The sequence below is a fragment of the Cottoperca gobio genome, chromosome 8 (genome assembly GCF_900634415.1).
Source record: "Cottoperca gobio chromosome 8, fCotGob3.1, whole genome shotgun sequence".
Lineage (NCBI taxonomy): Eukaryota > Metazoa > Chordata > Actinopteri > Perciformes > Bovichtidae > Cottoperca > Cottoperca gobio.
Window position 1 is genome coordinate 5757520 of NC_041362.1, and position 23758 is coordinate 5781277.

Sequence of the window (23758 nt, forward strand, 5' to 3'; positions counted from 1 at the left end):
ATGCTTTTGATCTTTTCATGTGATTTCTTTCCAAAAAGAAAAATTTTGAATATTCTTCTTCTTTTAATCTTTTAAAACCTGTAGATGCAGGATTTGAACAATTCCGACTTTACCGACCCCTAGCGTTAGTATATACAAAGACACTAAGAGATGGCAGTGCATCCTGCTGTCACACTTGAAGTAATAGAACCATAGTCTAGATAAGGAGATGTAAAATCCCTTTTTGATTTAAGTCTCGAGGGTTGATTTAAATTGAGCACTACTCTGAATCAAACAAAAGAAATGGCACTCGCTGTAATGATTTTATTCCTGTCTGTGTGCGAGGCATTTAAGCCAAGTACACTGCAGACTTGAGTTTTAAATAAGCAGCAAAAAGCAACTGAGAAATGTGACTGATCCTCTCAGTGATGGGATTTCTCGAAGCCATCGGGCAGAGCGTTGTAGTGAGGGTTGTGGAACAGAGAGTGGTTTCCATCGCCCCAGGGGAATTTCTAGAAGGAGACACATAAAGTAAAGTCAACAACCAGACGAAAAACCAATGATATTCATCCCTTGCCATTTCTTTATTTGCGGAGGGGTGGTGTTATGTAAATCATGGCGCAGGCGGGCTGTTTGAGACTCACCTTAGTGCGAACACGCAGATGAGGATATGGCACAAATTCTGGCTGATCATGCGAGCTCGACTGCATCTTCATGTAGGCGTTGGCCATGCAGACAGCAACACCGGGAAAGGCCAAAACAAAGCTCAGTATCTTCCAGGTCCTCGCTGTGGAAAACAGTGTATGACTGAAGCACTGAATAAGGCATGGAGCAATGAAAACATAACATCACAGCAGCTGACGACTGAGTCCATATCAATAATGAAATATAATTCCTGATCATTTGCCAAGGAGCATGAATGTGCGGGACGGCTGCCAGCTCTGCAGACATTTCAGTTTAATGTTCAACAAAAGGCACCAACTGTTTGTGACTTGCATGCAGAAGCTCTGAATGGAGGCTTTGCTGCACGGACCTCTTCAAGCCTCTTCTATACAATATATACAGTAGGGGGTCCCTGCACCACGCTACACCAGTTTGGGGGTCCTTGGATAAATGTAATGTAAAATATTTCCCTCTGAGATGCAGTGGAGTAGAAGTATAAAGTAGCAGAAAATTGAAAACTTGTGTAGAGTACAAGTACCTCAAAGTTGTACTTATGTACAGTAACCGAGTACATTTACTTAGTTACTCTCCACTACTGGTTTTGGTTGTGTTTGGTATGAGAGAGTAAAGTCACACTGACCTCCTCCTTCATGGCTGGAGTGTGACGCAGCAGCGAGCACCCGTCGAGCAGCCAAGGCAGCTGGAGACACAGACATCTGTAGAGGTGGGGAAAAACGTTACCCAAGTTTATTCTTCTATTTATTTTTAATAACTTTACACTGAGCCACAACACACAACAGAGCAATGTTGACAACAACTAGAGAACCTCTACACAGCCATTTCTCATATATAAGCAATTTGCAGAAATAATAAGAAATGTGTCATGGCCCTTACAAACAAACAGCAGCAGGTAGCGTATGCTGGGCCTGCTAGTGTTGCTGTGCATGAAGAGTGGTGGAAACTCTGTTAAAATACAAGAGAATCTGTCAAACACTTACTGTTCTTCAATATTGTCCTCTTGTTTTTCTGACGAACACCTTCCTTGTGTTGTTTTCTTTGGTTCCTACTTATTTGTCCTTCAGTCTGTCCTAAACTGAACTCAGTGTGTCAGACTCCTCCCTATCTGTGCGTTCGCCAAGAAACTTAGTTTATATTTGGGTAAGTGCAAAGGCTGGCTGATATGTGACGAAGAGGGTAGGGGAGGAGGTGTGTGGGTGCTGCGCAGGACATTCGACCTGTGTTGCAAAGACTGAAAGAAGAGCAGAGGGCTGATTTATCCTCATTAATGGAGAATCTTATCAGGGTGTCAGCTTTGATTTTTGGTTTCAGTTAGAGAGCAGTCCCTACAAGCAGCTGTGGCTCAGTGGTGGAGCACAGGTGCAGAATAATCTCCAGTTTATTTACATTTATTAATCTATTATTATACGTCCTTTTTGGTCCGTCTTGCCTCGATATTAGATGAACTCTGATATCCTGAAGTGAAATATTGAAGCCACTGAGGCGCATATTAATCCCTAATCATTATAAAATTAGAATATATGTATCTATTTACTTTCTCAAAGCAGCCTGTGCATTTACACTGCTGCCCCCGAGCAAAGGTGATAATGTGAATTATTATTATTGTTTTTTTGGTACACATAGATGTGACTAAACAACACAAATTAAAACTTAAATATAAATCCTTATAAACTAAGTGTTTCACGTGCATTAGCTACGGCAGATCAGTGGGAACAGGAAAAGCTTGACAAGTGTGCATATAAGATATTTAATCATACAAATTGAACAAGCATGGAGTGTGTACACATTCAGTCTGGTCCTCTCAGCCTTAAGTGTTGGAGAGATTTGTTTTGGTAATTAGACTTGTGACCTTATGTAAAAGAGAGTGTACTTATCCTTTTTGTTTTTTAATAATTAGTTTATCTTAAGATGGACTGTCCACCAGATGGGGTAGTGTTGCTGTGTGTAAACGCTCCTTCAGACTCCTCTGGTTATTTGTGTAACACAGACTCACTCTGCAGGAAGGTTCCCTCCTCTTGGTTAGGGTTCACAAGTTTCGACTACTGAAGTGACCCCGTATAACCTTTAAAAAAGAAAATAGTGTCATACATTTGGATTATATCTGATTGACCTGCACAGTCCCCTGTATGTTGAGTAGTATTACATTTGAAAAAGTAAAGTTAATCTTAAACTTTAAAGGGTCAACCTAATTTAATGAGATATAAAAAGTAACATTTATGGTTTGGCAAAAGTAGGACTTCATACTCTTTATACTATTATCATCAGCGGTAGAATGTAACGTAAATCAAATCAAATCAAATCAAATTTATTTGTATAGCCCAATATCACAAATTATACATTTGTCTCAGTGTGCTTTACAGACTGTACAGGTTACAACATCCTCTGTCCTTAGACCCTCGCATCGCACAAGGAAAAACTTCCTAAAAGAAACCCCAAAATTAAAGGGGAAAAAATGGAAGAAACCTCAGGGAGAGCAACTGAGGAGGGATCCCTCTCCCAGGACGGACAGACGTGCAATAGATGTCGTGTGTACAGGATAAACAACATAGTACAAATACAACATTTGACAGAAATTATGTTGTGTTGGAAAAAAAAAAAAGAAATAGAAAGTTTGGATGAATCCAGGAAAATGTCAATAAGGCTTCCCGGTGTCCAGCAGGACCAGGTCAGCAGGCGCTGTCACGATTCATGATCCTGACGTAAACTTTATCAGTGGCAACCTGCCACATGAGAGACAGACACTCCGGGGATGATACCCCGGATGGTGAGTTAGTAACATATATTTACATAAATGCATACAGATAGAGAGGGAGAAGAAGAGAGGGAGAAGAAGAGAGAGGGAGAGAAGGAAGAGAGCAGGGAGGTGTCCCCCGGCAGTCTAAGCCTATAGCAGCATAACTAGGGGCTGATCCAGGGCAAACCTGAGCCAGCCCTAACTATAAGCTTTATCAAAAAGGAAAGTCTTTAGCCTACTCTTAAATGTGGAGAGTGTGTCTGCCTCCCGAACACAAACTGGAAGCTGGTTCCACTGGAGAGGAGCTTGATAGCTGAAGGCTCTGGCTCCCATTGTACTCTTAGAGACTCTAGGAACCACAAGTAACCCTGCAGTCTGGGAGCGTAATGCTCTAGTTGGTTTATAAGGTACTATGAGATCTTTAAGATATGCTGGAGCCTGACCTTTAATTGATTTGTAAGTCAGGAGAAGGATTTTGAATTCTATTCTGTATTTTACCGGGAGCCAGTGCAGAGCAGCTAATACAGGAGTAATATGATCCCATTTCCTTGTTCTAGTCAATACACGTGCCGCTGCATTTTGGATCAACTGAAGAGTCTTAACCGACTTTTTTGGACAACCTGATAACAATGAGTTGCAGTAATCCAGCCTTGAAGTAACAAATGCATGGACTAGTTTTTCTGCATCATTTTGAGACAGGATGTGTCTTATTTTTGCAATGTTACGTAGATGAAAGAAGGCAGTCCTTGAGATTTGTTTTATGTGGGAGTTAAACGACAGATCTTGATCAAAGATGACGCCAAGATTCCTTACAGTGGTGCTGGAGGCCAAGTTAATGCCATCCAGAGCTTCTATGTCATTAGAAAATGCGTTTCGGAGGCGTTTAGGGCCAAGTATAATAACTTCAGTTTTGTCTGTGTTTAACATCAAAAAGTTGCTAGACATCCAAGTTTTTATGTCCTTAAGGCATGCTTGAAGTTTAGCCAATTGATTGGTTTCATCTGGTTTAATTGATAGATATAATTGGGTATCATCCGCATAACAATGAAAGTTTATAGAGTGGTTCCTTATAATATTGCCCAAAGGAAGCATATATAAGGTGAATAGAATCGGTCCAAGTACAGAACCCTGCGGAACTCCGAGACTGACTTTGGCTGTCATGGAGGATTTATCGTTAACAAGTACAAATTGAGATCGCTCAGATAAATAGGACTTGAACCAGCTTAGTGCGGTTCCTCTTATGCCAACACAATGTTCCAGTCTCTGTAGTAGAATGTCATGATCAACAGTGTCGAAAGCAGCACTGAGGTCTAACAAGACAAGAACAGAGACGAGTCCTTTGTCTGAAGCCAATAGAAGGTCATTGGTAACTTTCACCAGTGCCGTCTCTGTGCTATGATGAACTCTAAATCCAGATTGAAAAACCTCAAATAAACTATTATTATGTAAAAAGTCACACAACTGTTTTGCGACTGCTTTCTCAAGGATTTTAGCGAGAAAGGGAAGATTAGATATCGGCCTATAGTTGGCTAAGTACACGTTGGGTAAGTACACTTACTCAAGTACTTCACTTAAATACAATTTTGACATACTTTTACTTAAATTGAGTATTTCTATTTTATGCTACTTCTTATTTCTCCTCCATTAGAGGTACATATTGTACTTATTACTCCAATACATTTATCTGGTGGCTTTAGTTATCCAGTACTGATCTACCCAGTAGTTTTTAAAGTATTCAAACATTGATGAACTACAACATTAAATTGCTCTTACATGTATTATTTGGTGATAAAAACAATAATATAATAGGCTGTATGAAAGGAGCCATTCTGCATTAGTTGCTCTTTGTAATGGAGTATTTTTAGATTATGGTATTTCTACTTTTACTTAAGTACTTCTTCCATCCCGAGTGGTAATTCTTGATTTTCACGATATTAGTAAAGCCTTTGTGGTCTCTGTCTAGGCGGCTTCAGGCTGCAGTGCAAACAACAACCAGAGCCAGCAGTGAAGTCAGCCAGTCTGAACGTCTCGCACTTGTGTTATTGTGGGCAGAGGTTAAACACCGCGTCAGCTTGAAGACTCTGTGCACAGACATGCAGGCTACTCGCAGGTAGACACCCTGCAGACACCCTGCAGACATTTTATTAAGATTGCAGCTCCATTGCCTGCATATACATGCAAAGTCTATATAAGGTGGACGCTAACTTGATCTTGTATCTATAAACAAGTATTTCATTAGAAATGACCATTGACTTGTACAAAAGTTTCCAAACCTAGTAATAGTTGGGCGGTCAGTTGGTCTACTACTTTGATTCAAACTGAAATATCTCAACAACTGCAGGACGGATTGTAGAGCTGCGACGATTAGTCGACTAATCGATTAGTCCATCGACAGTCGGCACTTATTTTGATTATTAAGACATTTTCAACCTTGTTTCCTCTCAAATGTGGAGATTTCCTGCTTTTCATTGTTTTATATCATATTAAATTAAATATCTTTGGGGTTTTGGACTGAGAAAACAAGACATTTAAAGACATACCTTGGACTTTTTCTTTACTTTGGACAGTTTTCACTTTTCTGACATTTTATGGAACAAACAATTAATCGAGAAAATAATCTGTAGATTAATCAATTATGAAAATAACAGATTAAGGTTTTGTAATTTTGACATTCATGGTCCCCAGAGGACGAATCCTTTGGTGACTATAGAGCCTCTAGCATACACATAAATGTTTTTATTAATTTGTTGTTGTTTTATCATTCACTCAGTTGATTACAAACATTTTTCTTACATTGATGACATATAGTTTCCCATTATTTCTTTTACTTCCACTCCTCATAACACTCATGTCAGCAGGGATGAAAGTTTCCTCTTGAGCACATTTTATCTCCAGTTCTGAACACAGCAGCTTTTTTTGTTGCCAAGATGATGGACAGCCACATGCAGAATGAACCAGGTCTTCTACCTGAACCTGATGAATGACAGTTTATACACGGCAGCCGGAGGAAACACTGTAGACTCAACACAGCAAAGTGGACAGACAGACACACATAATGATGTGTAAAGGTATGACAGATTATTTTTCCTCACTAATTTCTTTGGGGCATTTTGCCTTTATTCGTTAGACGCAGATAGACTGCATAACATGCCGCAAATGACGGGCCAACCACTCCATCAGGTGAGCCCCCATCAGTTTAAAAGAACTTAATTTACAGCATTAAGGATTTCAATTATGCAAATGAGAAGAGAAGAGTTCAGACGAGTTTACCCTCCACAACATCCCACGCACACAACCCCTGTCTGTTTATATTTCATGCCAAGAGAAAGACAGCTGTGGATTGTGTGCAATGCAGTAAGTGTGTGTGATGTTGGACAGAGGTGAAAGCAGCCGTTTGGAACAGTCTGTCCCGTCTTTGCCTTGTAAATCTGTGTAGCTCTCTCTTTTCTGGACACTTGGCTACCATATTCCTGCGTTCACGTCAGAGCAGCTTGCAGTTCTTTATTGAAGTTATACCGCTTTTGGACAGAAACTTTTTTCTGCTCTTCATGTACCATTTCAGGAAGTTTGATGCATTTTTGAAAATACAAACATAAGCAGAATTTTGTTTTTAATGCTATAAACTATTGTGACTTCCTGCTATAAGTACTTACTGTTAATTCTTGAAGTGCAAAAATGGAAAGTATACACTGGAATGATGTCTCTAATTGTGAGTGAGTGAGATTGGCACCTGCCTGTATGGTTACTCTGGATGCAGACATTCAAACAAACCATAAGCAGTCAGAATCCACCATCAGTATGGTTCCAGTCAGACTGAGACAGCACGGGATTTGAAGCCATGAGAGGGCCGACATTACTCTCAGTGGAAACTTCCATACACTGTCCATCACATCAGCAGGTCCCGTGCAGACAGAGCGTGTGGAAGCAGGGTTCAATGTCTTATAATCTGAAGTGTGGATGTTTGCTCACAGTTTAACACAACAAGTAAGCCGGACACTTTGCTTAAGTACCGCTGACAAGTTTTATATGACTACCTCAAGGTGTTTTTGAATTTTCAATTCAACACTCCAGTGGAAATGCACAGTACCGCTGCTGGCTGTGCATTAATGATGGCAATCAGAAGGCAGTTAAGGCTATAATCAATATTTTTCACATTATCTCTGCAGTTCCTCAAAGCTCGACAGATTTATATAGCCTCATTCAGCTCATTGATTTGGTTTTCCAGCTGCCAACTTTACTGTTGTTCATGGATTAATGAACAGGTCTACCTGGCACAGTCAGGGGGCCCCTGGCCTTCATCTAAAATATCACTCAAAGAGACACATATCAACCAGGAAGAGAATTTAAATGACTTCCTTTGACCAAAAAAACTAATCTAAATTCTGGCTGAGATGTTATTTTGAATGAGGGTGAAGTCCCTCTTCATCACAGACTCCTTGATTTAGTTAATTTGCTGATCTTCAAAACCAACATCTTTTTCTTTTGTCCTCTTCTCTGAGAACAAAAGCTGCTCAGCCAGATGCAGGTTTAACTGAAACACCTGCGTGAAGAGTGAGCCAGCACCATCACTCTGTAGGTCTTTGTGTTCCTCCCCTAATGTGTGTACGCTACATGGAGCTGAACACTAATATTAAGCCCCGTGGAGGTGGCCCACTAGCTTAGGAGCTGGAAGAAGAAGAAGAAGAAGAGCATAAAACCACTGATAAACACAACTGTACTGCAACCGCAACTGGTGAGTTGTATTGAGCTGTTAAATCTGGCTTTTCTTGATACACACTGGGTTTTCTATTGGAAGCTCGCATCACAACGAAATCTTACAGAATAGCAGCAGAACAAAGTTACAACAGGGACCACAATCCTCCACTTGGTGGCCCCAGTACTTAACTTACAATTTGCATAAACCGACCTTAGAATATACAATGATCCTGTACTGATATATTTCTCAGACGTGAAAAAAATTATTTAGCTAAATAAGAAGAAACCCCGAATGTTTCAAATTACATTCTGCACAACTTTTCTGATGTCTAAAAGTGTAATCCAATGCTTGGTACAATCCTTTTACCTTCCAATATTACATTTTCATTAGATATTAAAAAAGTTTGGAGTAATACTCTCCAGGCCTATGCACTTAACTCCACTCACTGACAGGGGGGTCAGGAGAATCAATATAAAGCACCGACTCTAGAGAGGGCTTTTCACGCTTTTACATTTACATATAGTTCTCCGACACGCTTGTAAAACTGTGGTAAAGTCAGCCGCCGGCTGAATTTCATTGCTTCTAAAGTAGTGTTATGGTAAGGATGGCTTCTGAGCGAGAAGAAGCTCCTGAAATATATCACTGCATAACCACGGTTTTGAACTGGGCAGCTCGTTGCACCAGTCCCGTAAAGGGAGAGGTGAAAGCAAACAATTTCTTTTAATCCTGTTTTGTATATCTGACGTACCTAAACATAATCCTGTGTCTACCAGCCTGTTGTAAAGATCAAGACCCAACTCTCCTTACTGAAGACTTATTATGTTCTGCTCGTCCGACCTTAAAGGACACATAAGGACATATAAGGACAGCACACGAACACACACAGAATGTAATTTGTATGTATATATTGGGGCTCACTGTGTTTCTAATATGACAGACCACAGTGAAACTACCATCCAGATGTGTCTCCACAGACACTGTACCGCCTGTTCGAATACTATTCTCTGGGTAAATGACCCAACACAGTCTGCACCCCCTCTGACAACAATCAGCTCTTTATTTCTTTAAAGCTTTGACATCTTGAAAAATTGATACTCTCCTTATGGATCCGATTTCATTTTGTAACAGGCACCTCTCGAACATGCAGACGGATAAATGTTTAGAGGTGAATCATAGGTGAGCGAGTCATGAGTCAGACGTGGGTTCTGTTATTGTCTTATGTTCAGTACCACCAGAGAAGACGATGTGGTGGTCTGCACGTGTGTGACTTTAGTTTTCCTCAGGTGGCAGAAAAACAACTGGCATCTTTCAAAGCATAACCATCATATGTGGTTTTTCAGTCAGACGTGTGCATTGAGCGCTGCCGTGCCTGAGGGTAAGACATAAACTTAAACATTAGATTAGGATCCGGCTGAGGACCTCCCACATTATAGGATATGAGGATGATCCTGAAGCTTCGTGTTGATGCCACCATGGGCTCATGCTTCTTGTACACAGTCTCAACAGACTGTAGTTACACATTATGTTTCTCAATGACAGCTGACAGCCTGTTTTAAGTGAGATTATAATGCTCTTCTGTAGAAAACTATGGAAACTCCATGAAAATGGTGTTTTAATTGAGGTTTTAATTGTGTTTATTTTTTTACCAGTTTTTTTTACGCACCCAACAATGATGTAATGTTTACTATGCAATTTCTAAATTTTGCCAGGATATTTAAACTACTTTAACATACTCTGTTTGCTTTGTCTCATTGGTTTCCCCTTCTTGTTTATAGGAGGTGTAATGTTTACTCCATCGTCTTTGACGCAGGCGAGTTTGTTTGGAGGAGGGTTGTCTTCAACACATCTGTCAAAACCACATTTTCTACAGAAAAGAAAGAAAATTAATTCTTCATTTTCATTTTGCACAGGTTTGTTATTGGGGAAGGGCAGTGTTTATTGTGTTGCTTACAGTAACACAATGTACTGAATCGTAATCCCCGTGTCATGATGCGTATCGTCAGATTCTTGCCAATACACGGCCCTAATGTTGAACAACTTCTAACAGTCTGGCCATAAATAACTGCAGGAAGAGTAGAAGTCATTATCATAGAGCCTTAAAGAGAGTGGTCCACTCAGCAGAGCATACCATCGGATCAACACTACTCCCCACTGTGCTGGATTTATACAGCCGAATGTGCAGAACCAGCGCTTGTAAGATTATGAAGCGACAGACTACCAGCTTCCGTAGCCACAAGCGCAACACAGAGAGACAAAGAAAAAGCTTCTTTCCTAAAGCCAAAGTGAACTCTGTCCACCTGATTTGCATCTTCTGTCTTTCCTAGCACATTGTCCACATCAAATCCTTTGCTCTGATATGCACATTGCATATTTGTATTTCCCTAAAAAGTTTTATTCTTACATTTCTTTTTTTATAATCCTTTTTTTCCTCACTAGGCTTTTCACACAATCTTTGGAGCACGCATTTTGCCAGATATATTACTTGTGTATGGGGCAAATATAGAGTTTAATCCTGGATCCTTGACTCTGTGTATGGAAAGCCTGTTAACAGTGCAGTAAGTGGCAGAAAAGTCAGACAGACTTGTGGGTGTTTGCTCTTTAGCACCGTCTTCACAGCAAAAAAAAAATCCTTTTTGAACCGAGTTGCTTTGTTCTTTTTGTCGTGTATTTCCTCACCCAGTAAAAAAATGTCAATGATGCTACAATAAACCAAATAGTGTGTGTGTGTGTGTGTGTGTGTGTGTGTGTGTGTGTGTGTGTGTGTGTGTGTGTGTGTGTGTGTGTGTGTGTGTGTGTGTGTGTGTGTGTGTGTGTGTGTGTGTGTGAATTCTCAGTTAATGGAAATGAACCAAAATGGGCCTTTGGCTTTGCCCAATCAGACCAGTGTGTGTGCAGAGGGCAGGACTGGGCAGTGGGAGTGTGTCAAAGAGAATATATAAGGGCATCAGAGGTAGTCGTACTTTAAGTATCCATCCGTTCATCCGTTCATCCGTTCATCTGTCCGTCAGTTGGTCTCTCTGCTCTCTGCCAGTGCCCGATCTCCTCCATCATGCTGTTTCGAGCTCTGCTACAGACTTCGCTGGTTCTCTGGTTGGCTCAGAAAACTCTGCAAGGCGGTAAGAAAAACATGGGATTTCATATGTAAAGACAGAACTCTGGTTGTATCCTAAGATCACAGTTTGATAAACACTTTTCTTTAGTTTTTGTTGAACTAGAGATTATTATTTTAACAGAATTTGATTATTTCTCCGCTTGTCTTGAACACCATATCAGCACATTAACCACTCTATTGGCCTCATGTTACACATATTATATATATAATCACTTAAAGTTGAGTTTTCAGATGGTCAGGGATACTATTTACCTTTTTGTGTAATAATATTTAATTTAGCTTATTGGTCGTATCTAATCATCATGTTAAAAAAAAGATAATTTTGCTTTTAAACTTAAATATTATGAAGTTAAACAAAAAAGATTAACACTTTTGACTTATCCCCATATGTAAAGCACAGTGTGGTTATTCGTGGACAAACGTTTTGGTAAATGTGCATTGCCGTAGTGTGGCAGTTGTTGTCACTTCATCAAATAGTCTACATATCAAAAGCATTTCACCTTGAAAGCTCTGCTGTATCTCCAGTGACTCTCACTCACTTGTTAGATATCATGTCTGTGAGAGTGCGGTAGAGTAAAAACCTACAGGAGTACGTGGACTCCACCATCAAGTGAGTCACTGCGGTTTATATTATCTGATTTCTTTGAATCAAAGGATGCGATGAAAAGGTGACAGAGGCAGGTGTAAAATGTGACGACCAATCGTGAGATGAACAAACGGACTCCACACAGTCGCTCCAGTTCATCTCATCCTCTGTTTCCATCAATGGTTATCTGTTCCTCTCTCGTCCCCTGTTGGTTGCCAGGTCAGGTGGCAGTATTCATGAGACACTATGGTGGCATTTGTAATACTCAGTTGTTTGAAGTATTGTCATCTATATGTCTCTCAAAGTACTTACCTTATTGCGGATATATAGTGTTCAAGGAGGTAAAGGTAAATGCATGGAAATAATCCAAAATGTTTTATTATTGACACTCAATGTAGAAAACTATTGAATCCCTTAAACATAACCCTATTTATACCAGTTAATTTATTTCCACAATGTTCAGTTTAGTTCACAGTGCATTCATCATACGCATTCTTATCATTATTTACGTGCAGCCGATGCTCTAAACATGTATTTGTACTTTATATACTTTCTATTTCATTAATTAATATTTTATTAATCAAACAGGTATTTTGGACTATTGTATATTAGCTACTGCATGCCATATATAATAATTTCACATAATATTTCTTGCTCTTTTTTGAACATTTAAAGCACAAAGTCCCAATAATTATACGTTATATACAACAACGTTATTGTGCTTTTTATTTTCAAAGGGGTTAGACCTCAACGTGTGTCCTGGGGGAGAATGCTGCCAGCCAGAGGTAAGTCACAACGTTTTTAACCTCTCCAAGCATGCAAGTTATGTGTGTTTTAAATACTTTGAAACAACTTTAACAGTAGTTTTTGAAGGTCAACTAGACAAGTTTGAAGGTCTGTTTTGAGTGAATAATTGCTAACATGATTTGTAGCCGTAGACCAAGGTGTCATGATATTAACAACTCTTGGAAACATCAAGAAGAAAATAAAAATGGTCTTAAAATGGGAAATTTGATCAAGTAATTTATCCGTCTCTCATTTTTGTGTCTGTGTTTGTTGGCAGGTGTCGGCATTGGAGTAAGACCTGGAGGTCAGTCATTTTCTTAGCATGCATCAACCATCAACGTTACTGTTACACCAAATAATTCCCTATTGACTAAAGTGGATATATACTTTATTTAAAAACGAATGGTTTAAGATTAGCACCTTCACTGGTAAATGTGTGGATTAAGTGCATTGTTAGCTGTGGAAGTCTTTAGATTTGTACACGTCAGTCAGGAGAATAAAGTAAATGTAGATTTGTTTGCGTCATCGCAGGACTTCTACACAGCCAACAGACATTTAATGCGTATAAAGTGTTTTTTTTGGTACTTTCTCAGTTGCAGGTGCCCTCGGTGCACTGGGGAGCCGATATGGCACCAAAGCAATGAAGACTGGAAGTATGTTCTACTTTCTGCACACAGCATTGCCTTATATTGCTTACACTTCAGATGACTACATTTCTATTTTTTCTTTTTTTAAATCTTAGTTGGCCGTCATGCAGGGGCTCAGCTTGGTCTTGGTAAGTTGTCTTAAGAACAAATCTTTCTATAATGTCTTCAGTCCGGATGCAGAGACACAATCTGTGTATCTAAAGTTTACTTTTTTTGGCAGACTCTGTGTTCAAATGTTAAATATGTTCTTTTGATTGTCTTCACAGGAGGTTACAGATCCCTTGGGTTAGGAGGTAGAGCAGGCCTGAAGCAAGGTGGATATGGAGCCCATGGAGCTTATGGTACATTAATACAAACACTTATCAAACTCTCACAGCCTACTTGTTTTTACTATATAGATAATGAAACTAGTTTATTGTAAATATTGCACATATTTTACATTCCTTTCTTGTGACTGCAGGTGCAGCTCTGGGCACTGGAATGGGACTGGGGACCGGACTTACAAATGGACTGGGTATGGGCCAGGGAGGGAAACGTGGTAAGACTGACGTATAAAATGTATATACATATTGATAAATCATAAATGATATTCAGCCCCAGCAGATGTATTCTTGTCGGTGCTGGATGCAAATTCTGGCAGAAAACTGTCGAGGCTGAAGTAAAATCTGATATATGAAATGTGCTGAGTGAGACGTATCAAACTTATGTAACAAATGTTGTTTCTTCTTAAAGAGGCATTCATATACTTATGCAAGTCTTCCTGTTTGTGTGGCATCACCTTTATTCAAACCTGACAAAGGTTTATTGTAATTATTTATAGGCATTGCACTGAAGCAGTCTGTGTAATGTCTCAGGGAAAAGTAAGAAGGCAATGTTGAAGAGTCTTATGTAAAAAGTTTCACCCGTAGAAATCTCTGTAAATAAAACTCTGTGTTTTTGTGATCTTCCAGTTTATGGCGCCGGCCTTGGCACTCTGCCAGGTAAGTCCTTTTATGGTTCCATGATTTCCTTACATTGTTTTCCCAAATGAGAGTAGACACAGGGGATTGCACTCTCTGCTTGCTTGTTTGATGAATCTCTACTAAGTGGCACTCTGTCAATGTCTGTGAACATGATATAAGGGGAAGATTGCATCTCAGCAAATAAATGATCCGTTCTTGTAAAACAGAGAAACACCCAGGGCACTAGTGATGTACTCAGAGTGCTTGTCAGAGTCACAGATTTACTCTACGTCCTCTGAACTTAGCTTTTTGTTTTCTTGCTAGGATATGGTGCTTTAGCAGGCTATGGATATCCTGGAGCCCGACCAGGTAAGTGAAGAATCAGGTTTTACCAACACAACCCATTACTTCTCCCGTTCTGCTCAGATTTAATGCTGGAGGGTATTTTCTTATGTACCCATCGCTCCTGCCACAAACACGCACTTATGCTCTCAGCTATGGATACAATCAGGTTTATCAGAATGCAGAGAAGAGTCTTGCAAAACCATGGCCAACATGTTTTCTTTAATATAAGCCTTTGCCCTGTTGAACGGAAAAACTAAAAGCAAATGCACGAAAATAAATAAATAAAATGAAGCATAATTGAAAATTCAACACTATTATAACCTTGATTTGCTATCATTAGGAATTGGACTTGGGTACCCTACTGGACAGAAGGCTAAGAAACAAAAACCTGGTAAAATCTTCCCCACAGCAACCTGTGGCGTTTGTGTTTGTTGGTCTGTGTCTGTCTTTGTTCTGTGTTGCATTTGTCTGTAACCTCTGTGAAATAGGTGTCTTGTGATTCACTGAGGTCGAGTTCATGCTGGCTTTTGTTTGCATGAAATCAAACTTATCTACTGTACTATTATCATCAGCTGTTTTATGTTGTGTGCACAGGGCTGATGTTTGACTGTGTTTGTCTATCAGTGTTGCATGTTGCATGAGTTCCCCGCTCTTATTAAGTTAATGAGAGTTGATGTCTATGGAGTACTTAGTGCTGTGGTTTAGCTGACATATAGGTTATACAAACTATATACACACTAACAACTTGATTAAAGTGACACTCTGATATTGTGAAAGCTGTATTTTGCTAGAACTAGAATTTCTCACTTATTTGATTTATTTGGGCACAAAAACAAATTATTCACACACTTAATTCTTGGGGGCATATCAAGTTACTGTGAGCCATGACATTTACAGAATATATTACCTTATTCTGGTCACAGTTCTGCTTCTGCTTCACAGTATTTGTGTTATAGAACGCATGCAAATGTCTAGTTTCCAGAAAGGTCTGAGTGAAACTTTTAAAACTTTAGCTGTGTACTGTAGGTTTCTGCTTTCGTGCTCCGTCAGTGTTTTACTAAACTTTGTTTGTCAGTTGTCTTTTTCACACACTGATGAGTCAGGTGGTGTCATTGTCTTGTGCTGTAACACTGATGCGTTTTATGGCATTTCAACAATTTGGGGTGGCAACACTTTGTTGTCATGTGTTGATGTCATTGCTCTGTCTCAATGAGAAGCACTATACGTGTCTTTCCAAAGTGTGGCTTCAGTTGTGTGTTGTCTCAGTTCTGAATTATGGTGATGATGATTCTGTCCTTTGAAACTGGACTAACTTCAGGCCATAATGGATTTTTATCTCGTCTCTGTTTGGTCTCGAATTAACTCCATTTGAGTACCGATTGGATGATGTGTTGTATTGCATTGAATGCTCTGACACACACATCAATTGAAATACAGAACAGTCAATAGTTTTGCCACTGGCCACTGCAGTGTGCTGTTGACCCTCAAAGAAACACTGTTGTCTCTGAACCACCAAGACGTCGTGAATGCATGATGATATTTCTCTGCCAGGTGTGACTGGAGCAGATTTGGGTGGACCTCAGATGGCCAATCTGGGCCGAGCTGTTCAAGATCTGAAGAGAGAAAAGAGCAGAGCACTTGGTTCCCCGTATGGAGACAGAACTCTTGGACCTGAAATGCCCAACATGGGCACTGGCTTTAGCCCTCATGCACTGCCACATGGAAGCCTTGATCATCTAGTGAAGTCTTCAAGTCTTGGACCTCTGACACCCCTTGATAAACAGAGTAAACATCTTGGTCTGGGTGTTTCACAAGCACAAGGTGGAGAACGTTATGATCCTACGCTCTTAGAAAGAAGGAGTGCAGCAAGCCACAGAGCCACACTGGCCGCTGGAGGTGTAAGACCGCAACTACCTCTTGATGAAGACAAAATCAGACTTCTGGAAGCTGCTTCCTCTCAGGTACAGAGTGCGAGAGACTATGATTCACCTAACCAACAAAATCAACAAAACCCAAACTGTGGATCCACTCGGGATGTGTTAGATATGCTAGGAATCAATCACCATGAGCTCTTGGGTTCAGAAACACAGAAGACTCGAGGTTTAGGTCTCCAGGCTCATGTTGGTAAGGACAGCAAACATCTTGGACGAGCAGCTCCACAAGCACAAGGAGAGAGAAACTTACAAAGGCCTCTTTTACAAACTCAGGATGGCAGAGGCAGTATATTCTCTCTTCCACAAGGGCAGGGAAACAGAGGCCATGTATCTGCTGTAGCAGACGGGCAGGGTGTTGGGCTTGTGGCTAAAGACAACAATGGGCCTAGAATCCGTGGAACTGTTGCTGTAGATAATTATAGTCACAGTTCTCTAAATCTTCAAGCACAAGGACGGGGTGGTTATAGACCAGTGATCCCAGGTGGAAGTCAAAGTTTAGGCATCACCTCAATAGAAGGGCAGGAAACTAAAGGCTTTACTGCTGATGGTCAGAAATCCAAACACCTTTCCCTTGCTGAACATGATGCCACACAGTCAAAATCTCTCGGTATCCCAGGACAGACTGGGAGGAATGACCAGGCAACAAGTAAGAGCAAAGCTTTGTCTTTATACACCACCATAATGTCTTTTTGTGCATTCTTGAGATCTACACTTTCTATCAGTTATCCAAATGCTTAATTACATTTTTATTTGTTTCTATATTTCTCTGTGACAAGCACAACCTTTATCTCATTATAGTCCATCCGTGCAGTCATCCATTTGTTGTGCTCGATGTTTGATAGTTGTTGGCCAGTATATAATGTACGGATGATGTTTATAAAATGTGATCAGTGGCACAGAACTGATAACTGAGCCAGTCAAATATTGTTGTGGTCTCTAGGATATAGTAATAAGCAGGTACAGTGCATTTAGGACATTTGTTCCAGTAGCTGGAGCTGAATGCTTCTTGTTAACAGGATGGGTGTGGCTTCTGATTAAATCAGCTGTAAGAGAACCTTTGAAGTGTTTGAAGTAGTGATGATTCTCTCTTTCATATCTGCTATGACGTGTATTTTCTGTTTGGTATACAGTCGTACACAATTAGGAAAGTCTTCTGTCGTTAAAAAGGTTGGATCCAGCTCAATGTCCCAGAGCCAGAAACACACATTTCTATTGTCCTTGGTACTTTTGTTTTGTAGTATTCACTAATACCTTGGCGTGTGCATTTAAAAGCTCATATTTACTTATGGTTGATTCAGGTGATGGTCTCTTAATCGCTGATGTAGTTGTTGGACAAAGAGGTTTATCACACTATTTATTTTATAATGGCTGTCACGTGTTAAACTATTTCTAAAGAGATACTAAGGAACATCTGCTGAAGTTTGTTGGGGTCATTAAATTGAATACATTTTGTGTTTCTTGCAGCAGAACTAATACCTCCAACAATATCTCTGTCTTCTTTCTGTTTATTCGCACTTTTCTAAAAAGAGGTTACAAAGTGCTTTACAGATAGATGAAAAGGGAAAGAGGGAGATAAAAAACACGGAGAAGACGATATGTAAAATAAGTGTATGACCCACATAGAAGACGTTTATAAATGGCTCTGAAAGAAGATTTAGCATCTGGTGTTGTGGTTTTCTGGGATTCAGTCCAGGAAAGTGTCCAGTGTGCAAAAAGACATAAAACCCTGGCAAACATGTTGAAGTCTAGTGTGTGTGTTTTGTTTTTTGTTCCGCTGTCGGCGGCACATGTCTGACACTCCAGTAACAGCAGCCTCTGTATCTTCTGTATATGGAAACAAGGGAATGAGGCGAGATATTATGTCCCGGTTTTATCAAGTGTTCAAAACTTGATTTTTATTTTAAACCTGACTTTCAACCCAGAGAAGTTCTGACCGATCAATACTCGTGTTTTTCTCTATAAATGTTGCCACTAGTGTTTTTTTGCTGAGCTTGTGTTGACTTCCTCCACAGGTTATATGGGTGGAGCAGGAAACTATCTGGGAGCAAGCCTGGGAGCAGGGGGCCACGGTGCAGGTAATGTTGAGCCCTGATGCAACACAGGAGACAGTTATTAATGGAGATGCGTATGTAGATTTACATTACCTGTTGTTAAGGATCCCCATGCACTGCCTACAGGTGTGGGACAGGGAGCATATCTGGGTGGTGCAGCCGGCAAACTGGGAGGTACATTTTCATTTCTTTTAATTTTCTTTGTGATAATTTAGGGTTCATGCTCTCATTTTTACTTTTACACCATGTCCTAACTCCTAACTCTCTCTCTCTCTCTCTCTCTCTCTCTCTCTCTCTCTCTCTCTCTCTCTCTCTCTCTCTCTCTCGCTCTCTCTCTCTCTCTCTCTCTCTCTCTCTCTCTCTCGCTCTCTCTCTCTCTCTCTCTCAAATAAATCTCAGCTGCTGCTGGTCTTGGACAGGGTGGGTATCCCCTTCATCAGACATTGCCAATTATATCCGGCTCGTAATAATATTATTATCCAATATGTCTATCCTGTTCTATAAATGTCGACCTTGTTTGGGCCTGGATGTAGTCCCAGTTTTTAATTTCGGCCCTCTCTTTGATTGAGTTTGACACCCCTGCCTAAATGTTGCAGGGAAGTCACCTGGTGAGGCTGTGTGATAATTTAACGGTTCGTCTTATGGGCCTCCGCCACAATCTAATAACAATATGCAAATGTGGAAGCTTGTCTAAAAACACAGACTTGAGAGGATCAGGCATTTTCATGTTCAGATTCTGAATGGAGCCGAGAACGCACATTAGATCACGTTTCACGCAGCAGAAAGTCAGCTGCTACTCCTACTTTGCCTTGTAAACCGATCATTTGCTTGTGAGTGTTTCTTCACCCTTATTTAAAGGTCACGTGAGAAGCTGCTTTAGCATCTTCCTTTCCTTTCTGGTGAATAATTGATAGTGTTTTTAAAAATCAAAAGATTACTCACAAACCACTTCAGTCTTCCCCAGATTATACTCCCTTGGATGACTTTTCCTCTTATTTTCCGTATTTTTGTAATAGCTTTCCATGTTAGAATCGGTCCTAAGTTAAATATTGATGTAATTTAGACAAATGCAGAAGTAGCGAGAGTCTATGTCCCATACAATATGTTTTCAATGTGTGTTCTTACAGGCTATGGTGAGGGAGCAACAGGATACCTCGGTCCCATGGCAGGCAATGGCTACGGTAAGTGGCAACTCATCAGCAACAAGAAGTTCAAATTCTACCTGTCAAATTGTTACAGAAGATAACATAGAAGACAATTTCAATATAAAAAACAAATCTTTATCCTTGAAACGTGGATTGTCTGCCGTCCCTCTTCATTCTGTTTGGTGTCAGAGGGAATCTGCATCAAAGCCCTCGCTGACAGGAGTGATGATATTCAGGATCCTTTGTGTTTAGTGTTGTTTTGAGATGTTGGTGCAAAGTCTTTGTCTTCTGGTATTTCACATGCATGCAGAAGATTTTCTTTCCTTTTTGTTTCTGGGTACAGTCAGAAATGTCAAATACGGCACTGACTTGAATATATAAACTTCTTTTCTCAAATTAAATGATTAGTTTTAAATGTTTTTAACATATAGCTCCTTCTCTCAGCAGGCTATGGGAATGGTTACGGCGATGGTCACGGTGCTGGTGAGTGTCATTTAAATAAAAACGATGGGAAGTTAAGGACAACTCATTAGTCATTAGCTCACAGACAACATTATAATGCTAATTAGAACTATGTTTCAGGCCTTGGTTACCCTTCAGAGTTAGCTGATGGTGCTGAGAACAAAGCAGGGAAGCATCAAGGTAACAATTGTGCGGCGTTATAACCTCCTTAAACCCACAACAGGCGATGGCACTAACCCGTAGACTAACCTGTGACGTTTTACAGCTTAAAAAAATAAGAGGCCGCCAACGAAACACCCGTGTCCAGTGTTGTATTTAATCCACTGGGTGTAGCTATTGTCTCTTATTTAAAGAAGCTGAGCAGTTTAATCTGGTGGTTTCTGACTTCCTGCTAATATAGATGCTTTTCACATAGTACTTTAATTTAAAGCTGTGAATCAGTTAATGGATGAACAGTAACTCACCTGCATGTTAACGGTTTCTTTCCTGATTTTTCCAGCCCTCGGTGCAGGAGGCCATGCCGGTCAAGTCCAGGGTGCGTATGGTAAGAGATTTAAGGATGGAGCAGCATCAGCGATAACACTGAGTGTTCCTCTGGCTGCCATACACTTACAAATAAACACATGGAAACACTAAACTTGAAGTGTGAACGATTCCACCAAGGATGTACAATCCAATTCACACAATTTAGAATAAAATCTATTACTTTTTTTAGAAAATGTATCAAGCTGGAAGGAAATAAGCTCCTTGAATTCCCCAACAAGAGCTCTGTATGAATATATTTCCTGTGGTTTTGTCACTGAAGCCTCCCGTGTCCTCTTTCAGGAGCACTTGGTGCGGGACTCGACTCAACTGGTGGCAAATATGGTGAGCAGCGCTGACATGACCTCATCCTTCTGTCACACTATTAGTCAGGCTTCTGTCAATGTGGCTTTCCATGCATGAGTCAGACTTGAACTAGTGGATAGCACGGAGCTGGTTTACAGCATGTAAAAGTGTTACACGAGAGAAGAAACATGTGTACTTTGTCCAGCTGATCTTTTTTTCTCCTTGCAGGAGGAGGAGCTGCTCAGGTTCCTTATGGTCATGCTCCAGTGATTCCTACGGGACTGGAGGGTAAGAGTTGCATGTCCTTCACACTTCAATAAGAGTATACTTGTATTACAGTGCCCATCATAGTAAAATATATGAAATGTATGCACGTAATAAGAAGCCTACAGTGGCCTTAGAAAATACTTATTTCTGATTGGCTGCCTGGTGTCGGCGTGGAAAGTTAAATTAAATGGAATAGTTTGACGTTTTGGCGTCTATTTGCTTACATGCTGAGAGCTTGGATGAAAAGATCAACACATTTCTACAGCAAATATTAAGTACACAATTCCCTGTAAATAGTAAAATTATTGTTTTTGTACAGATTAATACGACATCTTCATTTGTGAGCTTCAGAAGATTTAGCCGTTTCCCTCTGTACTGTCTGTTTCCAGTCTTTTTGCTAAGCTAAGCTAACTGACCACACAGACATGAGAGTGGTTTCAATCTTCTGAAGTTAAACTGACTTGGTGGCCATGGTGTAAGCATAATAATAAACTCCAAGGTGTACGGATTAGCTTTCTCGCGTCCACCTCATTCACACTTTGCATGACACATTTACATTTATTTTTGAGATTTGCAAGCTGACATTTAGTCACGTCTGTTTATTGAGTCGCGTACTAAGGGCCTCAAAAAGCTGTACAAACAATAATGAAAATAAAATCAACATATGGGCCCTCATCAACTCCAACGAAGAAATACAAACTGCATTCTCATTGTGTCGCACGACATCGCAGCTACCAGAACAATTGAATAGTTAACGGATATAATTGTCACACCATTAGGTGATGGGAGTTACCCGTATCCTGCCCAGCAGCTCAACCTCGGGGCTGAAGGTGTCAAATCCGCCAACAAATACGGTGAGAATGCGTGTGATGGAAACATGTTTTTTTCTGTAGCAGCGAGGTGTTGGCTAGTTTTTATTTATTTAACCAGATGAGTCCCAGTGAGGTCGAAACCCTCAGTAAAGCAGATAATAGAGAAAATGGTTAATAATGCTAATTAAGAACACAAAGTTATAGTTAGTTAGTTTCTCTCCCGTCTCTGTCTTTGCATTATGGGACAGACAGCAGATATACAGTATGTCTTGTGATCGGAGATAAGATGCGATGAGGCTGTGTGTGTTTGTGTCTCCATTTCATTGTTACCCCTATTTAAGTCCAATATCGACATGTTTTGTGTTGTTTCAGGAGCCGCTGCACGATATGGAGTTCAGCAAACAGGTGAATGTTCATGCACTCACCCAAAGAATCACACACCCATGCACAAGGCCCTACTGTGTGTCCTCTTTCACACCAGTGCATCACATTGCAAGTAACAGATGTGGCTGCATGAGAATGACAGTAATAAGTATTTTTAGTATCGGTATGTCGTGCATAATTGAGATTTTAATTTTTAAGTAAACACTCTAGCTGTGCACATTTCTCCAGCAACTCCTGAAGTCCAAAAATCATATCAAAAATGTACTTTGTCTGTTTTTAAAAATGTAACTTCTTTGCTTGCGTTTAATAAGGTTACGGCGCACAACTAGGAGCAACTCAAGATGCCTTGGGTAAGCAAGAAACCCTCAGACTGTGCTACAAAATAGCTTTCATATCTAATTATTCTGCTGTCTTAATATTATTGGAAACATTTTTTTCCCTGAGTAAAACAAACAAAGCAAAGCTATTTTTGGAAAACGAACTCTGTATTCTGTCTTTTTTTACATGCTCTGAACATGAACTTCTACTTAAATTGCTGTAACACCAAAAGTACAACTGCATGCATTATGGATTACTTTTCACTCAAGGGTGTAGGGCCTGCATAGTGAGTTGGCTGAGTCCTCTTAATAAAAGTCCAAACCTGTTTTTGCAAGGTTTTACCGAACTTTCAAACCTCTCTTTCTTGCTGCTGCAATTTCCTTCTAAATGCATTTATAACATTGAACTTTGATCCTTTGATAGGAGAGCAACCCGGAAAATATGGCAGAGTGAACGGTGCCCTTGGAAATGGATACAAAGGTGAGAATGACGAAATGTTTACAATTGGTGCATGAAGGTCTAGTTAAAACTTCCACCAAGGGGGATTGTGTGATTTCATTACCTCTGCTTACGTTGTGTTGCAGTCATGTGTTTGTCATCAACCAATCAAATTCTTCTCTGCCCCCCCCCCCTTGTCCTCTTTGTCTCAGGCTAATTCAAACGACCTGGAAGTCTTCAAGTTGATCATTTCCATTATGTGTTCAGTGTAATGTGTTTGTAAGCTCTTTGTGTTTTACTCCACTTTGTCCTGTTGTGTTGTCTGTTTTGTCTTTTGCTTTATTTTCCCCTCTTGTCTCTAAGTGAGCATATGTTACCTGTTTGTCTTGTTGGTCAAAAACACGCTGTGCCCCACCTGTCTTATTCTGTTAACACTGAAACAAGTGGTGATGGATGAACATAAATGTTTAAGTGCAAGAAATGTGCCTCAATGTTTTGAAAATAAATATTAAAACGATGATTTTACTGTTTTAATCCAATAAATTATATGTCAAATTATGCTGAATAGAAGCCTGTGAGTAAAACAATTGTACACAGTGTTCTGTGTAATAG

General features: G+C 40.1%; 2 protein-coding genes across 8 annotated transcripts; one reads left to right on the top strand and one right to left on the bottom strand.

The window, feature by feature from the left end:
- Nucleotides 1-283: 283 nt before the first annotated feature.
- cox6a2 (cytochrome c oxidase subunit 6A2) lies at nt 284-1789 on the bottom strand. Its single transcript, XM_029438012.1, has 4 exons — nt 1641-1789; nt 1283-1358; nt 624-766; nt 284-491 (listed from the first exon to the last, which is right to left on the bottom strand). Exons 2-4 carry the CDS (start codon nt 1356-1358, stop codon nt 402-404), a joined length of 309 nt encoding a protein of 102 aa, XP_029293872.1. The 5' UTR covers nt 1641-1789; the 3' UTR covers nt 284-401.
- An 11942-nt stretch (nt 1790-13731) lies between these two features.
- Nucleotides 13732-23666, top strand: LOC115012867 (glycine-rich cell wall structural protein 2). Of its 7 annotated transcripts, XM_029438730.1 has the most exons (18): nt 13732-13759; nt 14172-14201; nt 14487-14531; nt 14848-14898; nt 18454-18516; nt 18619-18666; nt 18892-18912; nt 19620-19673; nt 20082-20120; nt 20220-20279; nt 20599-20643; nt 20925-20966; nt 21156-21215; nt 21974-22048; nt 22379-22411; nt 22702-22740; nt 23132-23188; nt 23359-23666. In XM_029438730.1, the coding sequence occupies exons 1-18, from the start codon at nt 13738-13740 to the stop codon at nt 23361-23363; spliced, it is 789 nt and encodes a 262-aa protein (XP_029294590.1). In that variant the 5' UTR covers nt 13732-13737; the 3' UTR covers nt 23364-23666. The 7 variants fall into 7 exon arrangements, with proteins under 7 accessions (XP_029294590.1, XP_029294588.1, XP_029294589.1 ...); XM_029438728.1 differs by lacking the exon at nt 23359-23666 and having other exon boundaries at nt 23132-23335; XM_029438729.1 differs by lacking the exon at nt 23359-23666 and having other exon boundaries at nt 20599-20634; nt 23132-23335.
- The last annotated feature ends 92 nt before the right edge of the window (nt 23667-23758 follow it).

Excerpts from the sequence above, each read along its gene's own strand:
- LOC115012867 (XM_029438728.1), top strand. The coding sequence starts at position 13,738 with ATGGGCCAGGGAGGGAAACGTG. Across the intron at positions 14,899-18,453 it reads GGCTAAGAAACAAAAACCTG|GTTATATGGGTGGAGCAGGA; the intron begins GTAAAATCTTCC and ends CTTCCTCCACAG. Across the intron at positions 18,517-18,618 it reads AGCAGGGGGCCACGGTGCAG|GTGTGGGACAGGGAGCATAT; the intron begins GTAATGTTGAGC and ends CACTGCCTACAG.
- cox6a2 (XM_029438012.1), bottom strand. The coding sequence starts at position 1,358 with ATGTCTGTGTCTCCAGCTGCCTTGGCTGCTCGACGGGTGCTCGCTGCT. Across the intron at positions 767-1,282 it reads CTCCAGCCATGAAGGAGGAG|CGAGGACCTGGAAGATACTG; the intron begins GTCAGTGTGACT and ends TGTTTTCCACAG. Across the intron at positions 492-623 it reads ATCTGCGTGTTCGCACTAAG|AAATTCCCCTGGGGCGATGG; the intron begins GTGAGTCTCAAA and ends GTCTCCTTCTAG.